This window comes from Zonotrichia leucophrys, chromosome 1A (genome assembly GCF_028769735.1).
Source record: "Zonotrichia leucophrys gambelii isolate GWCS_2022_RI chromosome 1A, RI_Zleu_2.0, whole genome shotgun sequence".
Lineage (NCBI taxonomy): Eukaryota > Metazoa > Chordata > Aves > Passeriformes > Passerellidae > Zonotrichia > Zonotrichia leucophrys.
This window is the reverse complement of record NC_088170.1, coordinates 43,643,753-43,664,059: the sequence shown is the minus strand read 5'-3', so window position 1 is coordinate 43,664,059 and position 20,307 is coordinate 43,643,753. Positions and strand designations below refer to the sequence as shown.

General features: G+C 39.8%; 1 protein-coding gene across 2 annotated transcripts in view; it reads right to left on the bottom strand.

Moving 5' to 3' along the window:
• GXYLT1 (glucoside xylosyltransferase 1) overlaps positions 1–17,286 on the bottom strand; it is a 28,678-nt gene extending 11,392 nt beyond the window's left edge. The window contains exons 1-3 of one of the 2 annotated variants that reach the window (XM_064732380.1): positions 17,022–17,286; positions 9,354–9,446; positions 618–792 (exon numbers count right to left, since the gene is read on the bottom strand). In XM_064732380.1, coding sequence (XP_064588450.1) covers positions 618–792; positions 9,354–9,446; positions 17,022–17,218 — 465 coding nt within the window. In that variant the 5' untranslated portion in view covers positions 17,219–17,286. The remainder of the gene's footprint in view (positions 1–617; positions 793–9,353; positions 9,447–17,021) is intronic. The other variant, XM_064732388.1, reaches the window with a different exon arrangement.
• Positions 17,287–20,307: the final 3,021 nt, after the last annotated feature.

Below are 20,307 nucleotides of genomic sequence, written 5' to 3'. Positions count from 1 at the left end.
TATTTCCCAATTTAATCTTACTCCATTTTTGCCACAGCTACTGTTTACATAACAGTGTATATAAATTAGCATGTGTAACATACTGAAGTCACAGTTGATATGACATTTTAAGCACAAAAATAGTATAACCCTCCACAGTTACAGCTTCATCAGCTTCTACAAGTGCTACTCCAGTCATAATGTAATTTTAATTAACTGACATTTACTAAAGTTAGGCATAACCATATCTACCACATTCAAAAACAGGTATTTCCATTTCTCTAAACAATATAAGACTGACTCATGCTGTAAGCACAGAGACAAAAAAAAGACATCTATAATTTTTTCTTATAAAGCCAACTCTAAATAAGCTCATACAAGGTAACTGGTTTGTGATCAGAACATCAGGCTTGTATTTAACAGATTCAAGATGACAGATCGGAAAGTTTTGGTCTGTCTCTAGGAGAAACTCCTATCGGCAGTTGGCATTCTTACACGAGAAAAAATTTCAAAGATCCCCATTCAACACTACAAATGCCTTATTACCTTAGACTCCTGCATTTCTGCCACTCTATCAAACATGTAGAATTGTTGTATATTGTGCTACAATTTGATTGAATACATTTTTGAATACTTACTATGTCTTTGAAACTCTCATGCAACTGGTCCTCAGCAAAAATATGAAAATGGAGAGGTTTGATGCTGAAAATAATGGCTGATCTCAACATAGTAACAGTCTCCTCCAGTCTTTCACCACAGGCCACCACTGCTAGATGCATTTTCTCAGAAGGATGTGTTTTCATATAATCATATCTGATACAAAAATATTTTTTCATTTTACATTATTTCTAGCACAGGCTTAAAGAAAAACTACTATTTACTGCAGCAAGTAATTAACAAAATACCCTTTACCATATTTAAACCAGCAAAGTATAACCCCACAGAACATGCTCATATGTATGCTTCCATTTAACCTGAACCATTCTCATAATCACTCCCACCACCCCAGCCTACAAGGGAAAAAAAAAAGGTCTAGAAGATCCATATACAAACATTTATTGCTTACAATCTTGCTATTCATTACTAGCAAGGAAATTCATTATAAGAGCTATGCTAAAAGAAAGACTACATGAAGTCACATTAAAATGTCAAAGGCTGACAGTAGATTAAGTCTATGCTTGGGTCTTTTCCCCCCTCCCTGCACTAAACACAGACATAGGAAAATAATGACAATTACAGCAGAGTTGAACTCAACAACAAAAGTGAGATAACATCTACTTTTAAGAAGTAAAATGACTGATCTAGGTTTTGTCCATTTTCTGTTCCAGTAAGTCCTTTTTTGTCAAACACACCCTTCAGTGCTTCACACACAGAAAGTTTTCTCCTGTCCTTCTGTCTTGCAGGAGTACAACGTGGGCTGGGATGAGGGGGAAAGGAAGAGCTCACATGGCCTTGGGGGATGCCCTGGGGCTCCCAGTGCTCCTGGAAACCCCTCAGGTACACTGAGCACACACACTGCCCATGCCCTTGAGGCTAAATCACTGCAAGGAGTGGGGACTGGGAAATCCTTTATTCCTGAAGACACCTGTGCAACAGTTATTGGGAGATGTGCCTGGAATGTATAATACAGGCACATTCTAAAGTTATTTCAATACTTCAGTACAATAGGCTAAAATTGTCATCAGGCAAATACCATTAGCTTGGTGGTAAACAAAGTGGGTATCGCAAAAATCTCCTGGATTTCACAGATTTAGAAAGAAAAGCTTTCAAAGCTTTTAAACACACATTAACTCAAAGCCCAAGTGGAAAACAATATTATGCACTTGAGCTGTTTGCACAGACCATGGGAGGAGGGGGCTAATAGAACCAAAAGTATCTGAAGGTTTAAATTACAAGTTTAATGCCAAATTATGAACACAAAACCAATTCTGAAGTTAGAAAAGACTTTACCAAACTACTAACAATAGAGAAATGCTTGATACATCACCCATTCTTAGAAACTTGTTGGAGACACTTCAAAACAGAAATTACCAGATGTGATACTTAATGCATAATCTCCACTCAACTTATGCAACCATGTAAATACATACAAGTTTTCCTTTAAATTTACAATAGATAATATTCAAATATGCCTCTTTTCTTTAAGGCACAGAAGAACTACACACATTTTTACTTTCACAAGGCAAGATATAAGCGAAGTTATCACTGTAAAACTACTGAATTTGAATGCCATAAATAATTACTGCCTTTAAAAAACATTGTAAGTTTTGAAAGAATTTAATGCCCTGGAAATAAAAAAACTTTTTTTTCCAAAAAAATTTAATTAGATTATGCAGCCAGTCTTAAGTCAAGGTCTGGAGCATTATTAAAAATCACATGGATGAAAGACCTCATAGGTCAGATTTAGATCCAAAAGAGGGCACCTAAATGAAGATGCTAACCTCAACTGTGTCTGAAGTCTCATTAAAGCCAACAGAGACGAGCAGGTTATGGAGTATAGAGAGTAATCCACCTTATTTCGAAGTGAACACCTAATGCTTGAATCAACTTTCAACACAGGTATAGTGCCATTTAGTAAGTTCTAAAATATCCCACTTGATCTCCAGATGCCAAAAAGACTGAGTATTTCAAAGATCATTTTATGTCTACTACTCCTAAAAAGATGTCTAGGATACCCAAGTGCTTCCTGATTAATACCAACCACTCACATCTCAGCAGCTAAATGGCTGGTCACCTGGATCATCCTCTATGCCCTTTCAATTTTACTCACTGTTTAAGACCTAAGTGACATAGACACCAATACGCAGACATCTATATTCAGATTATTTAATCTGCAGATTGAAACCTTTTATAAATCTTGAAGCAAAATCTGAAAATTAGTTTAGGTTAACACACACACAAAAAAAGAATCTTGAAATATAATCAAGACATGCCTATTCAGACCTTTATACATAAAGCTAATTTAAACATTACACCATGTAGTAAGTAGTAATGTAAAACACACAATGCCAGTTGAATATAATAAGGGTAGTTGAAACCCAAAAACAAGTACACTGCCACAGTGTGAACAAGCTGCAAGCAGCAGATTAGCCTCATCACTAATCCACTGGAAAGGGAATTACAATAATTAAGCCCTGAAGTCATGAGAGCCTACAGTGATATTACAAGGTCATGTGATAAATAAGGGCAAAACCTACACAAACTGCATAGCTGAAAACCAAGCTCCTGAACTACATAACACACAGCTTTCCATGAATAAAGTAGGACAAAAATTATGCTGAAGAAACTCTAAAATGCACTAAGATTCAAAGACTGTAGTTTATTATTTCTACATCTAGCAACCTCTGTAATAAAAGGACATTTTTAAGCCACACAACAAAAAACTGATGGATCATATTATAATGCTTTTACAGTCACTCTGGTCATACAACCTCTTTTGTAAGTTTCAAACTTATTGAGTTCAATATTTTTAAATCTGTGCTTAAAAATTATTTCTTTAAATTAAAAAAAAATATTAGAAAGGGCTAACAAAAACTGAATTTCAGCTTATACCAAATGGGAAACAGCTGGACTCAGATCCATAAATTGACAACATAAAGCTTTATCTCTGAAGCAGATGGAGCAAGAAACCATTGGAAAGAACAGGCCACCATTCCCTCTGTGGACTACCCACTACAAAGGGAATGAGATATATTAGATATCAGAAATGTATTAAGGCAGAAGGTAAGAGATTTTGGAACTGTGGTCCTTACTCCAGACTCCATGAAAAGACATCCTTTAGTGATTATAAGCTGCATTTGACTTCCCTGCACACAGACCACTAGGAACCACAGCCTTCCTTTTAGCAAGCAGGCCTCAGTGCTGCTCCTCTCCCTTTCATACACACCTCTGTCCACCCCCAGAGAGAAGTCCTATCCCCACCTTCATCCAGGAACACTATTTACTGAAACCCTCAGCTGCCAGCACCTTTCATTTCTTTCCTCTTCCTCACGTGAGAGGCAGTGTGAAGTGTAAATTGTTCAGCAGAGCTTATCAGCTTGAGCTTTGCAGCCTCACCTTCAATGTGAATGTGTTCCACCCACAAAGCCAATTATGGCTTTCATTATTTTTTTCACTTCCTTCTTCAATATTATATCTACATGGCTTCAGTTTTTCCACTGATTTTTTGCCAAATTTTCTGCCTTCAACTGCACCCTTCTTTTCCCACCCACCTCTGTAACCCTTCTCCCCATCCTTCTTCCACTGCAGCTACCTCCCCAGAAGCCAGGGAAAGGAAAATTGTGCTCATTTAGATAACTGGTCTGGTATCTGTTATGACCAAGTGATACAAGATCTTTTGGCAATACATTTTTTTTAGCAGTTCAGTTGCTGAGTTGACAATGAGCGAAATAAAATTATTCTACAAGAATAGTAACATGTCTGAAGCTAAACAGGTATCAGGAATCACAGCTCTGGTATGAACCTTTAGTGAACGTCAAATGCAGGTTCTGAAAGGGTTAAGATGCTTTCAAAAGTGAGGAGATACTTTAAAAAAACTTACTGAGAAGCAGAAAAACAAAAAAATATAGATTTTTTTTAATATGCACATTTCTAATTAATAATAGCTCCATCTTTTGGTGTGGGAGAACCCAGTGGAAAAGCTGGAAAAAAGCAACAATAGAGAGAAATACAAACTGTATTTTAGTAAGGATGTTGGATAGACTAACAAAGAAAACTTGACAGACCTAATTTCTAAAAAAAAAAAAGTCCAATACTGCGGCAGTCCTTGCTCCTGCAGGGAAAAAAACCCTCTGGTAATTAAAATAGAAGAGAAAGAAGGTACCTGTAATGTAGTAAAAGATACTACATAGGATGCCATGACAAGATTTGAGTCTTTAGGAAGAAATAAGAGAATTTAATTTTTGTGAGGACACTAATTACACATGAGGGGTAGGGACAGTAAAAATAAACAAAAGACTAGAGACAAACCTCCACACATACTTCCATGAGTTCAGGAAACACATTTAAAACAATCCACTTTTGCCAATGTGAGTAAAAAACATGGATGTTAAAAACATGCTACTCAGCAGCAGCAAAAGGCCAGGTACAAGCCTTGTCCTGAAGTATTTCTGTGCTAAGTCCTTCATTCTATACTGATTAATTCTGCTGTTAACAATCTCTGAGAGAAGAACACAGGATATCCTCAGTGAATCTGCTGTAACAAGGTTTTCCAGAGCCTGTCTGTCAAGACACTGCCTTATATTTAAAGATGTTTCCCATGACACATTGTATATTAAATTAGCATTTCTAGGTCAATTACAGCTATGAAGCTGTAATTTGATAGTAGGCTACAGAGGTATGTTTTGACAAGCCATACTTTTCTAGAACCTTCATGGCATCCCAGCTGCATTTCCTGGGAAAAAAAAACCAACACAAATTTTATTGGCACGAAAATACCCACCAGCTCCACAAAAAGCTTAGCTCTGTCCTTTAGACTTGACACAAGGAATTGCAGTAGAGGTCACCTTTATTTGTATAAGGTAAAGTTCTCCTACTCTCACAAAATACATGGAAAGCACAGGTTAGAGGGTACCAAAACCACAGGAATATCCTGTATACAGTTCCATCTAATTTGGTGTAATAGAAGTGGTTTTCATCATTAGCACAAAAAACACTAATTATATTCATTAAACTGTGGAGGGAAAGTATTTTCACATAATCAAACTGTATTATTTCAAAGCTGACACTACAATATACCTCAGAGAATCAAATGGTAGATATGTAAGTACAATACAGATGGCTCATTGCATCGTTTTTCCTTTTAATGCCCTGTTTGATCTAAATCAATCAACCACTAAGAAGCCTAACCTGGCAGCCTTTAGTCACCAGAAAAACAAAGCAAATAGGCAGAGTAAGAAGGCAGCAAAGCTACACTGATTCAAATCCTGCTGTTAAATCACTCCCACACTTATTACAAGTAGGATCAAGGTAACTACAGACATTATCTGGATTTGAAAGTGATGAAAATTCTAATTTTTTACTTAGCTTAACTTTCTACTACAGCACTGCATGTAAAACATGTCATAATCAAGAGCTTATTTTGTAAAAGTACACTAATGATACCACTGCATATGATGTCCAAATGTAATCTACTCAATGCCAACTCAATTAGTAGATTAGGTCTGAAGTTACAATATATGAGTAATTTTTCATTAACTATAAAAATAGAAGCCTCATTCTCCAATGAGCCTGCTAATTTAGACAAATTCCTTTTCTCAGCACTATCTGAATTAATTTCAATATAGTCACACCACATGAAGCTCAATATACCCAAAAACTTAGTGAAACTTTCTACTTTAGCAAGCAACACAAGTTGAAACCCACTTAGTTGCAACATCCAACAACTGAAATCAGCCTGGTCAGACAGCCATAGTAATGACCCCTAAGAACTTCTTCCTAGTCAGTCCCATTAGAAAATAAGCAGCCATACCAGCTAGACAATACTGAGCACCTTGAAAGGTGTACTAGATAAGAAAAGCATCATCTAGACCATGCAAAATCTGAGCCTCATGTTATCTCTATCAGCATTTTTAAAATTTTGATAAAATCTATACCACTGTATGCAAAAGCAATCTCATGTTTCCTCTGTCAAGGTGAAAGCTAACAAATACTCTGTGCCAGAATAAAGTTAATAATCAGAATGGTGGTGAAAAAATGTGGGTGCAAAATAGATACAAAATCCTTCCTACATACAGCAAAAGCAATTGATCTTACACTGACTAACCTGAAGATCCTTATTATTCCTTATTAGAATCAGCCCCTGTTCAGAGGTCATCAATTTCAAATGCTCTTCAACTATTGCATGACTCATACTGAAGTCTATATACACACATCTCTCAAAAATTTTCCAGATTCTTCTATATGTCTCCAACATTTCTATCACATATACTTGAATCTTAAAAATCTATACATTAGTTTTCACTTAATACACTTAGAGCTACTTAAAGGAAATAACATAGAAAGCTGCATTTCAAAAGTGTCTGTGCTAAGCTCTCTCAAGAGTAAACATATCATATATATAAAATATAATTTTCCTGATATCCAGGAAAAAAGCTAAATAGAATTACAACTTAGAAACAGAGAGATAACAAGTTTTTTTTTCAACAAAAATACTTAAAAATCCAAAAGCTCACAATGTTTTAAAAATTTAGTGGAAAACTGAAAGGAGACATTTTAATTTTGGGATAAATTAGAGCATGTCACTGAGGAATTCAACAAGCACTGAAGTCAGCACAGCATATGGGGATAAATTTAATAGTAAGATTATTGATAAAACAATCCAGCTTAATGTAAAATGTTTAATCTGAACACCACACACCCTTTACTCATTTAAGCAGCTTTTTTTCTTTCAATTTCAAATTGTATAAACCTGAAATTCTGCAAACCTTAGAGCTCACCATGAACCATGTTTCATCATGAAAGTGGACTCACCCAGTGAAGTCATAATCAATGCATGCTTCAACAGAATTGTCCTCACAGCCACATATGGAATTCTTAATAGATTAATACAAGTTATAGCTTAAGGTACGTGTAAATAAACTGCATGGGATTTGTCCATTTCTGGTTCCAAGGTTCCACCTGCCTGAAGCCTGACAGAATATCCAGAAAGGACATTTTCTGCTATTTTTGTGCATTACTTTGTATCATGGACTTCCTCAGGCCTAGTGGGGTCAGAAGACAGCAAGAACCTCCCTTGGGCTCAACACTACAAGTGTCAGACTGGCCCAGATGTCCAAGGATTAAATGAAGCTTACAATCATATCCTGTCCCTCCACCTAGCATAAGCTAAGCCCCTTCACCCTCAATCACAACAGCATTTCATTTATCCCACTGGACTAAACTTCATAGAGCTAAACACCCAAAACATAACCTATAAGGAAAAAAAAGTTATTTCTGTCTATTCAGATAGCTGCATCTGCCTAACAAAAACATGCGCATCCCTATGGATTGACACAGTACAGATTGCTACCTATGGCAATGTGAGAAACCCAGCAGCCCCAAATTGCTGATGAAGTTCACTAACAGAATAAAAATCAATCTAAGTAACTTCTTTAAGGAATTTCTTGACTACCAATGAGCTTAAAAAGCACTGACAACACACAAGCAGAGAGGGATAAGGGATCTAAAGTCTTTCCCACAATAATTTTAAAAAAAATAGTAAGTCTTGTGAAGCTAAGCTTTTCTTCCCCTTTGCTTTCCCAGAAACATTCAAGCTTCATGCTAACAACAAAAGATAAAGACAAAAAATATCAAAGGACGATCAGCAAAATTTTAAATGTAAGAAAAACTGACTTACAACTTCAGTTATGTACTGAACTATGAAGGTTAGAGAACTGTCACAGACACCTTTTATGAAAAATCCTTTCCTTAGGATTTTTTCTCCTAGGAATCTTAGAGGCCTCAGGAACAAAATGTAAACAACGGTTATTTGCTGCTGTGGAATGCAACAGGTGCATCTGTGACTGGCCCATGTTGGCTGTTTCTAATTAATGGCCAGTCACAGTGAGATGGCTCAGACAGAGAGTGTGAACCACAAGCCTTTGTTATAATTCTTTCCTATTATATTCTTAGCTAGCCTTCTGATGAAATCCTTTCTTCTGTTCTTTTAGTATAGTTTTTATATAATATATATCATAAAATAATAAATCAAGCCTTCTGAAACATGGAGTCAGATCCTCATCTCTTCCCTCATCCTAAGACCCCCGCGAACACTGTCACAGAGAATTACCTGACAAGTAGCTTACTTCTTTTCAAGAAACCTGTGTAATGTGACAGCCTAAAACATCTGAGCCACCACATCAAAACATTTAAACTTATTGTTAAAGATGCAGCATTAAGGTAGACAGTCTATTCTTTAACATATAAAGAACATTCAAAACTGTCTCTTCAATGCTTTTCAATGAAGTACCCTCCTTAAATTCTATATAACATTTAACTTGAATTTTAAAAAATCCACATGTACTTACTAAGCATACAATTTTATTTCAAGCTATATCGTGGGTATTCATGTGCAGCAAATTTTATTTTTGGAAAATAATTTATCATTAACTTTTCAGACTATACTCAGATAGGCTTTCAACAGATGTTAGCAAGTTTCTATTTAATGAAGCAATATAACTGAAAAAAATCAACTCTTGGTAGTTACACTTGAGTCTACAATTCCAGAAACAAATGTAACATGAAAAACCCCAGATAAAGGTAACCACAATATAAGCAAGTGAAATGCATGTGAAGTAATCAAGATATTTTGCTTTGCCACCTTGCTAAAGAGCCAAAAAACATCAGCTACATCTGTCTGCAATCAAACGATAAAGTACTATTTAACAACATCCTACCTAAAAGCAGCTTCCCAAAAGCAGTTCATTCCACAAACATCAGAGGGCAGCATCCAATAGGAATTCCAGAAAGATACAGACAAATTCTTACACCTAACAGAATAAGACAAAAATAACCTATATGAATATTACTGATTTTATGGCAAATTTAAATGGATAGTCTCCTAGCTCAAGCATAACTTGAAGAGTTAATTAGATGGCAGAAAACAGGCCATGTAATGCAACTTGAATACAAAGGAGAAGGTATTAGAAGCCAATCAGAATTTTTGAAAGGTAGAATGGTCCCATCCTATAGCCTTTCCTCTTCATGTATTTTCAGAATGAGAAAAACAGAGGGGCTGAGATTTTTGAAGCTCCTGCTATGTTCTAGGCTTAAATTAAGCCCACAGGCAATGAGTAAGGAGTGAATGGCAACTTACTGCTAGAAAGAACTTCACCTTTTCAATACCTTTGTTAGTCAAAGCAGAGGAGCAACTATAACTTGTAATTTTTGAGGTTATATTGTCCATTTAACACAATCCCTATTCACCCATTACTCTAGTCCGTGCAAACATGCAAATCGGATTTTTAATAAAAAACAGGACTCAGCAGCACCAAGCAATTCCATTGTTTTGTAACAGCTGGTTAATGCAATACAGAAATAATCACAACATTTCACAAGTTTTCTTTCTACATACTAAAAGCAAGACCAATAATTTATTTACTAGCGCTATATTAACAGCTAAAAAAAAAGCAGGGATTACTAGTTCATCATTACATTTTATGCAACAGCAATATAGGAAATATTTTTAAATAGAAACAAAAGGGTGTGTTTCAAAGGCTCTGGTGAGAAAATCAACATCAAGAATTACGATCTGAAATGAGTAAGCAGAATATTGTAAAGCAAGCAATACTCTCTTGCATGACCTTCTCTGCTTTGTGACCTGGTGACACAAAGCCAGTAGTGTTTATTCTCCTATGAAAGTCAGTATCTGTGAATGAAAGACATGTGCAAGAAAACCGACACAAAAGCTGCTGATTTTCATCAGCAGTATTTAAGGACTATAGCTCAGAACTCTACTGAAAGTTGGCTTTGCAAATTTGAAATTAATCAGTACCATCTTGGGTAGCATAATCTGAAACCTGTGAAGGCCAATGTTTTGCAAATACCAGACAATAATAGCTGAATATAGCATCAAAGAATGTCAAGATTAGTAATTTCTGCTTTTTGTAACACTTGAGAAAAACGACCTGATGAACACAGCATTTCACAAAGCCTCGTTTAAGTACTGTGGGGGATGGTGCAGTTCTTTGCCAGATCACAGGAAATCCTTGTATTCTGTAGATAAATGTGTTCACAAGAATTTTCAATTTAATTTTATTTCATGACTTAAGAATGCTCTCCACAAATAAATACCCAGGTACAAAAAATGAAAATATAGACTGCAACTCTATTTCAGGGATATCTGCACTGCTCTTTACCAGAGTATAAAACCACGAGTTCCCTCTGACAGATTCTTCTTTGCATTATTCGTTGTGGCTTTTGAAGTTTTATAAAAACTCCAAGGCACATATGGTCTTCGCCTTATGTGAAGAACAATCTTTATGATCTCTACTACTAGCTTTTTGAAGTAACTGTTTCTCATTACTTTTAAGATAAATTAATAGACAATCTCTCCAAAAGAGTTTTGTGGTTTGGAAGACTATTACGCTATTATTACAGGGGATTCCTCTTTCAGTTGTCAACACGAGTTTTCTTAGCTGTCTTGAGTATTATCCTACCCAAACTACCAAGGCAAGAGGCAAATCTGAAGTAATAGCTGTGTTACTTCTCTGACACATTAGGCCTTTCAAACATTCCATTTAGCACAAGATTATCAGCCTTGGGTTTGATTCATAAACTGCATATTAAAAACAAAAGTGTTACTAGGATACGTATGTATGCAATTTACCTAATGTTAGCTCAAGACATTCTCCTGTCAACAGCAATCTCCCTCAGTTGGCCACATGCTACCATATTCCCCAAAGGTTTTTCATTTAAAGGATTAAGATAGTGGAATAATTGGACAACATTTTCTTCTTGTCATTCACATTAAGATCATTTAAAATGCCACTCATTAAGTTATTTTTTTACTTGAAATGAAATTTGATGAAAGCTTGGACTACAAACAATTGCTTTATACAACCAGGGAGTTGCATTATACCTGTCCACAAACAGGTACAGTCATTGTTACCTCAGAGAGGTTACTAGTCAGACAGGAATAGTCACCTTCAGTACTATGGAGGGATATTTTGCTCACATCTATTATTGTTACGTGATTAAAGGCCAGTCCCCACAAATTGAACACAGAAAATTATGTAAGGTGAAACAAACTAAACAAGGCACACCAAGTATCACAACACAGCCCCAACTCACAAGGGCAGAGAGAGCCCATGAACCAGGCAAATGATCCAGGCACCAGCCTGGGTAACAGGAGAGACTCTCCAAGCCAGTTTACCAACTGCCTAATGGGGTTACTGCCTGAAAGGGTGTAGGAATCACTGTGGGATCAAAGGTGGGCTGGGGAGGAAGGAAAATGCAAAAAACAGAGAGATGATAAGAGGTTCCAGTCACATGTGAAGAGTTCTGTTTTCCTGGGTGTGGGAATGGCTCCATCCCATGTGCACATGCAGAGGTCAGAGTGGCTGCAGGTGAGAAGATGGCCACAGGTCCAAGGGCCCACGAGCCTGCAGAGCCAGGAACTGGAGACACGTGCACACTGTGTGTGGGAGGGCGCATGGCTGGTAAGCACCAGAGCAGCCTGCCAACAGGGCAAGGGCTGGGAGCCAGGTGTCAGACAGGCCCTAAGACCGGCCAGATTCTGCAGAGAACAGCGAGTCTGAGCTACTGAAAGAACCTCTCTCATAGCCACAAGAGATTAGGGTCTGAGGCACGGCAACTGGAAGCACCAGAAAGTCTGAGCTGGCCACCTGGCGTTTGAGAAGCGGCTAATGTGGTCAGGACCAGCTATCCATAAGACTCCCTTTCATGACGCAATCCTGTGGGCAGCTGCCACAAAGCTAAGGCCTGGAAAGGTCCAGCACATCCACCTGTACAGGTGTCTGCACATCCAAGAGGGTCTGAGTGCCAGGAACTGAATTGGGTCTGCAAGCCTCAAGGATTCACACACAGGTCAGCAGCAGTGGAGGCCAGAGGATCAGGAATCTGTTCCTGGATGGACCAGGTGTCTAAGGCCAGCTACTGGAGGAATCCACCTTACATACATTGATGTATTTTTCATTAAAACCTTTCACCCTGATCAGTCAGAGAAGGGAACAGGATCAGGATGCTTGTTTGTGGTTGTGCAAGCACTGTTTCCTGTATGCTGACCTCTGTGGCCAGCCATGTGTTTGCACTAAGAGCCTATAATCCCACTGGAATAAATGCTCCACTTTGCTACTGCCTGGATATCCAGGAACATGGAAATGCAGCAGCCTTGCTTCCATCACACTACTGGGCTGGACAATTCCTAACACATATCACTGTCAAAAATATAATGAAGAAGAAATATGAAGTTGCAAAATTCACTGGGGTGTCATAGAAAAGCATTCTCAATGATCTGTTTGCCAATTCAAAGCATCTTTTCCTTAAGCAACCAGCCATTTCTTAACTACCTCTATCAGTTAATCTAGCTTCAACATCCCTGGGTAGCAGAAATTTTAGTATTGCAGACATAGAAAAAGTCTATATTGTGACCTGAAAACTTTTTAGAATGAAAGGACAATTTCAGATTAGTTTGTGAAATAGCAGTGCATAAATTGCAGTTATGAAGACTGAGCTCCTGTGCTCAGGCAAGTCAAGTTTTAACCATAAGAGATCCCTCAACAATCAGTGGTAACCTCCTTTTGTTAATGGAGATCATTGTAGTTAGAAACACTTTTCAATCCATGTGGCATATTTGTACTATTATAACTCCACAGCAACTTAGCAGAATGTCCAAATGGTGAGGGGTGCAGCCCTGATGACTACTTTCCTGTCAAAATTCCTTTCATTAACAACCTAAGTTCTATCAACTGCATGAACCAGCCAATAGACAGACTCATGTCTCTCCTACAGCACAGCCCACAAGTGCAGCAAAACAGGAAGGATGCATTTCCTTCCTGCTCATAATCACACAGGAGTAAAAACTGAGATGATAAATGCTTAATTCAACTCTAAAACACACTAAGAATTTCTAATTCTCCTCAACAGCTTTTCTGAACATTTGCAGCAATACCACAAATTTGTTATGACATATTTAGTCACAGAAGCAATGGCTTTAGATAGGAGATAGTCAATGCAATGCTAGATGTCTGATACCTCAACTTTTAAACTGGAAAAATCTTGATAATGTTTCATTGCTTCACAACATTCCTATGCAAATAATATTTGCTGCTCAAATTCTTGCCACATTCAGCAGTTTTTAAACGAAGTTTCAACTTCAAATCATTGAATGTTTAATCCTTTTAAGTTTACTTCATATTTTGAAGTGCTTTGACAGGTTCTGGACCAATTCTTAAAATATTCTTAAAATAAGAATGGCTGAGAAGCAAGCTGGTGAAACTGCTGGTTAAGCTCTGACACTGATGAAAACAGCTGTGTATAGGCCAAGGAAAGATCCAGCTACCTGTTATAACCACCCTCCACTGCTAAGCCTGTGGATATACCTTCTGCCCTTTTCCATGCACTGTAATCCACTTAACTCTCCCTCTGCCAGAACAGTCAGAGAGCAAGAGACTGGCACAATCAAACAAAATATTGCCTTTGAGGGAGTCAACAGCTCCTCCCAGTTTTGTATCATCTGCAGACTTGCTTAGTATCCCTTCCAGTCCTGCATCCAAGGCATTTATGAAGATGTTCAGCTATTAAATTCTTAAAGTGTTCTTCAGCTGTTTATATCAAGTCTCAAGATACAAGCCTTCAGTCTCCAGTCCTCTTGTTCCTCAGGCTAGAGTAGTGTTTGAAACAAGCAACTCCTTACTAAACTGATTACCCAATAAATTCCTGGGAATTACTATGCTTATTGGAGGACCCTGCCTCAATCTGTAATTCTAGTTTCAATATGGTACTTCCTTTTAAGTTATTTTCTTCTTAAACACATCACCACCATTGCTAAATTCTTCCAGGTGTAGTATTCCAAAGCCTTATTCGATACTTGAAGTTTTCTTGTTTGCATGTTTCCAAAAACCAACAGAAAATTCAGTGTCTCCCTTTCCTATCCCAGAGCATGATCGAGCTCTTTCTGCCCTTGTGGAATATACCAAACTGGACTATTCAGGCAAAGAAAACACTTCTTGGCTAAAGAAAACAGAAAAACACTGCTGAGTGTATGAATGCCTTCAGATGATAGATTTGCTTTGCTGAACTGTATTTTAAAGCCATCAGTGAACACAGCTGAAGCAACTCACTTATGAAAGTTACTATTAATGCATACAAAATGTTAAACTTCAAGGACTAGAAGGTGATCTAAATGCAATTTACTCTGTAAGGTTATGCACCCTTCAGGATATCACACGATCACCAGACAGTCAGAAGTGGCCATTTGATATGTGGCCATAGTGCTCAGTCAGTCTCTACTGGAGAAGTAGCTGATGTATAAAAACTGAAAAACACCAATACATTCAGCAAGATGTGTGTATCACTTGTGATAGTGAATGTAACGCAGTTTAACACTCAAGAATAATTTACAAATGCATCTAAAGGAACATTCAGTGGGACATTTCTTAACTGCCACAGGACAGAGCTTTTCCTTAAACAAAAGCCTTTTCTCTTTTCTAAGAGTCTCACTCACAAATAAGTTTCGCACATGCACTTTCTGCACAAACAGCATGTTTCAATAACTTACAACAGCAGATGTTTATCCTGAGACTTCAGCTTGACAGCAGTTTATAAGTAAAGAATTCCCACACAGGTGACAACACACACTGGTTTTGAAAGGAGATGCACCCCCAAAAAACTGTATACAGCAGAATGCTTTGTGGCATTTGAGATCTTTAGAAAAGAGCTTTGTCAGTTAGTAAAACTCTTTTACTTGACGACATATTTGGGGAGATTTATATCTCATCTGATATAACTGCAGCAAGAAGCTTGCTGAGGCTTGCACCTTGCTGAGGCTCTTCTCCAGTCATATATTTAATTTAAAAACTACACTTTTAATATGAATACTAGAACAGTACAGCTTTTAAAATAAACTTGGTTCATTTTTTGCTTACTAGCAGTATGATGCAGCTTAAAGTCATTTCAGTGTTCAACAGTATAAATCATTCATTTACATTATTATCTTCTACCCAACAAAAGTTTGCTTCATTTAAACTGCATGTTTTCTTTAGTAACACAAATATCATACATATGTTTTTTATTGTATTTTTATTTAGAACTAGTAGAGTTCAACCACTCACAAGAAGTGAGTGGTTCTTCACAAACTAGAAGTGAGGCACAATTATCCTTACATCTTTTTCATGTTAAAATCTGCATTAACTTGAACTAATGTAAAAACAAGGGGGAAAAATTCTTTTAAGTAGTTACACCAGTCGATAGCTGGGTTTCACATTTCAGCTGACTCCACCCCTAGTAACTCAGAATGCTGTTTCATGGTATTCCAAGATTATTAAGTCAGAGTTTGTCATCCTGCCATCCTCTGTAAGTCCTTTACAACAGCATCGACACTTTTATAATTACATGATGAGGCAATACATGATTAGCGCTGAGTTGGCCAAAAACTCGGTAGTTTTCAAGCAGGTCCCCACACCAGATCAGCTCACTCGTGTGCCCAGAGGAGCACAGGCAGGACAAGGACTGGGGGGCGCCAGAGCTTGTGCAGCACTGGGAAGCAGCGACCATCGCCAAACCAGCAACTCACTTTGCTTTAAACTGCTGGGGAATCTGAGCAGAGGTAGAGCTAGACTGGCACAGAATGGTCTGGTCCTAATTTTTCCTCCATTTTCAGTAACAGATTTCTCGTCACTCCCCTTTTCCTGGCTTTAGGGTTTCGGTAGCCACAGGTGAACAGGATTATGAAACTATAATCTAAAGGAAAACTAGTAAGTTCCATTCCATAGTCTCAATCACCACTTGGCCACACTAAAATTTCTGCTGACAGAGGGCAACAGAACTTTGCAGAGTGTGAGATGCTCGGACATGCACTCCTTTAATTACAGAACTGAACTCACTGCTTTCTGTGAGACTGGTTATCAAAATATCCCATAACGAACAGTTTGGCTTCACTGAAGTTATGTCCGATAGTCACACAGCTACTAAGTTTCAGACCTGAACGAGCACCGTGAAATTTTATCCTTTTGGAAGAAGGAAACGCAACCCTTCACTCGCCCTGTCCCACCAAGCAGCAGCCAGGGACGGGCTCAGCGCCGCGGGGACGCGCACGGGGGCGGCCTCGGTCGCCGGCAGTGCCACTCCAGAAACTTTTCCGTGCTTGTTTAAGGCTTCCCCAGCCGCCAGTACCCGGCCCGCAGGAGGCCGTGAGTCACTCCCGCCCGCTGCCCCGAAAGCGCGGCCAGGCCTCGGCGCCGCCGCCCGCCCGGCCCCGCTCCGCCCGCGGCCGGCACGGAGAGCGGCGCGCTCCTCCCGCCCTCCCGGCCCTCCCCGCAGGAATGCGCCGGGAACCGCCGCCCGCGCCCGGCCCCGGCCCCGGCCCCGGCCCCGGCCCCGCGTACCTGCCGCTCCCCGCCGCGCCTCGGCCCGCGCTCCCCGCCTGCCGCCAGGCACCGGGCGTGGCGGGCTCTCGGGCCTGCCTCTCACGGCCGCCGCCGGGCTCCTGCTCCAGGGACAGGGCCAGCTGGCTGAGGCCGTAGAGCAGCGAGCAGACGGCGCAGCCCAGGCACAGCAGCGACACCCGCGCCAAGCGCCGCATCCTCCCGCCCGGCGCGGCGCGGCACTGCCGGGCGGGCCCGCGGCTCCGGCGGCAGCGGGAGCACGACGGGAGCGGCAGCGGCGCGATCCCAGAGCGGCCCCGGCGTGCGAGGGGCGGAGCGGGGCGGAGCGGGGCGGGCCCGGGCCCGGAGCGGGGCGGGGCGGGCCGCAGGGCGGGGCCGGAGCGACGCCCACTGTTTATTTGCCCCAAAAGTGAAAAAAGGCACACCTCCTTTTTTCCGCTGCATCCCCCTGTTCATCGCGGCCCTGTGCTTAGCCTGGTCTCGGCCCCATTCAGGCCTTGGTCCCTGGGAGAAGTCGAGCGACGAAGTATCCAAAGTAGAGACAGTGGCAGTCCCGGTCTGCTCCGCTCTGGTGCGGCCTCATCTTGGCCACACTAAAATTTCTGCTGACAGAAATCCCGTGTGCAGTTTTGAGAGCCTCAATATAAGAAGAATGTCAAGCTGTTAGAGGGTGTGCGTCTTCATTAAGGACTAAAGCTCCCTCAAAATGACACTCTTTCCATGCTCTCAATGTTTCTGTTGCACTAACTTTTCCTGTGTGAAAACTTCACAGCTGCTTCTGTACAAGAATATTCTATACATATAAATGTCTAAGGGGAAGATGCCAAGAAGGTGGAGACAAACTCTTCTTGGTGGTGCCAAGCAGTAGAACAAGAGGCAATGGGAGAAAGTGGTACACAGGAAGTTCCACCTGAAAATGAAGAACTTCTTTACTGTGCAGGTGACTGAGCACTGGAACAGATTTTCAGAGAGGTTGTGGAGTCTCCCTCACTGGAGATATTCCAGAACCATATGAGCACAATCCTGTGCAATGTGTTCTAGGAGGACCCTCTGGTCCAGGCAGGCTGGACCAGATGACCCACTGTGGTCCCTTTCAACCTTTACCCATTTTGTGAGATGCCCACTCATTCCTTCGGCAGCTGAAGTTACACAGATGTCCTTTCTCCTTGTACAGACACAGTCTGAGAATGCAAATCATTTTGGATGCAGGCCCCTTCCCTCCTCTGGCCTTGGCACACAGGTGGCTGCGTGGCACCCTGGCCAGAGGAGCAGATGGGTGCTGGGCAAGGGAGATGCTGGGCCAGAGAAGCTTGGAGAACTGAGCCTGAAGGATTTGTTTGCAGTCACTAGCAAAAATAGAGATATTTTAACTCACCAAGTCATGCTTCTGGACAACAAAATGTAGGTCTGGGAAGTGGCAGAAGAAATAATAGCTGTACATCTTGCTAGATGGGGGGAGTATTGGTTGGGTTTCAGCTGAATCCAACACAGTAGTGCATCCTCTGTCTAGCCCAGACCACTGAGCAAAGGCCTAACAGTTTGACTAACCTATACTATTGCCAAGGTAAGTATTTTAAAGTCATTACTCAGTGCTGCTCCCTCAGCTTCTGGAACTGGTTTTAAAAAAATACAAATTTGGAATAATTCTGCTTACTTCTTTGTCCTTACCGTGCATTTGGCTCACATTTTTTCTATGGACTGGAAACATCCTTTTTTAAAGCAAGTGATAATATCCCCATTGAGGACCCTGCATTTTAAGAAAAATGCCAACATGATTTCCAATAAACCATTAAAAATAGTTCTGTTATAGCTTTTGTGATCTAAGGATGAATGTTGTGTGTGAATACCCATAAAACCTGAGCCATAGCTTACTGCTGTTCTTGGCTGTGCTTGAAAGAAGGGGAAAGCAGGATGCCAGCTGGCAACTCTGATAGTTGGAAGAGAAGTAATGCCAAAATTGTTCATCACCTCTTCCTCAAAATACAAAGGAAATTAGTAGAAAAGGTGGTGCTCAGAAAATATGGGCTACTCAACTCTATTTGCAGTGAAGATACTGGGATGATTATCAAAAGATATAAGCAGGGAAATTGAGGCTGAGAAAAAAACCAAAACATAGAATTCAAGAGGAAAAAAGGAACTAGGGAGGATGAAATCAGGGCCAAAGATGGCAGGGTGGTGAAGGTGGAGACATAGGTGAAATGGCAGAGGATTAGGAAAAAGAACTCTGGAAGGAGGTTACTGGCTTGCATTGCTGGAAAAACTAGCTCTGAAAGCACCACCAAAGGTCTTAGCTGGACTTTCTGTCCCTCTGTTCTGTGTTTCTTAGTGCTTTCTGCCACAGGCTGCCATTCAGCTTCCCTGATTTTGTGTTTGTGCTCAAAATGGGGTCCATGGCTCTCATTGCACCTGCTGACCTGTGTCACGAGTTCTTGCAGTGTCCCACTTCACAGCCCTTTGCACACACTGTCAAGTCCATATGGCAGGGAGTGAGTGTGTGAGTAACACAGACATGAGAATCAGAGTGGAGAGATATAATGGAGTATTTACTGGCAGCAAGCTTAAAAGCAGAGACCCTTTATTCCCTGCTGAGGTGTTGCACTTGTCTTTTATATGGAAGAGTGTTCCAGCCAGGGAAAATGAGGTCTGAAGGGTGTTATAGTGGCACCAAGAATAAATGTGGCAGATGGGTAGAAATCATGGTCTCATGCTTCTGAAGAAGAAATTATATTTTTAAGAGGAGAAAATAAATAAGGAGTGCTAAAGAAAGGTGACAGAGGGATATTTTTTTTATTATTATCAACCATGTCATTACCTAAGTATGAATTTAAGGACTTCATTCAGTGCTGTTCAATAATATGTGAATAATTAATGAATGAGAATATATCTGCAGTGTTCTAAGAATATAACTAAGGCAAGGTCAGAAATAAAGCATCTTTGTTAAGCCCTCTGTTGCTATTGGGGAGAAAAAAACCATACACACACAAGGCTTTTTGTCAAACTGCAAAATCTGTCCATTTAATCTAAGTATCAGTTGGTCTGATAAAAGACAAAATGCTTCTTACTACAAACTTGGCATTGTGAATAAGGAAAATAAGCAGAAGTTACTGAAATGCTATACCTAAATTGTATCACTGAGAAAAAAACCATTATCAGAGAGTTTATAATTACCAATTAAGTTTATAAATTCTTTAAAGATTAATAATTATATTTCTTTATTACTTACCGTGAAAAGTTTATGAACAATATGTAACATTTTATGCTACAAGGTCTGCTAGTCTTTAATTAA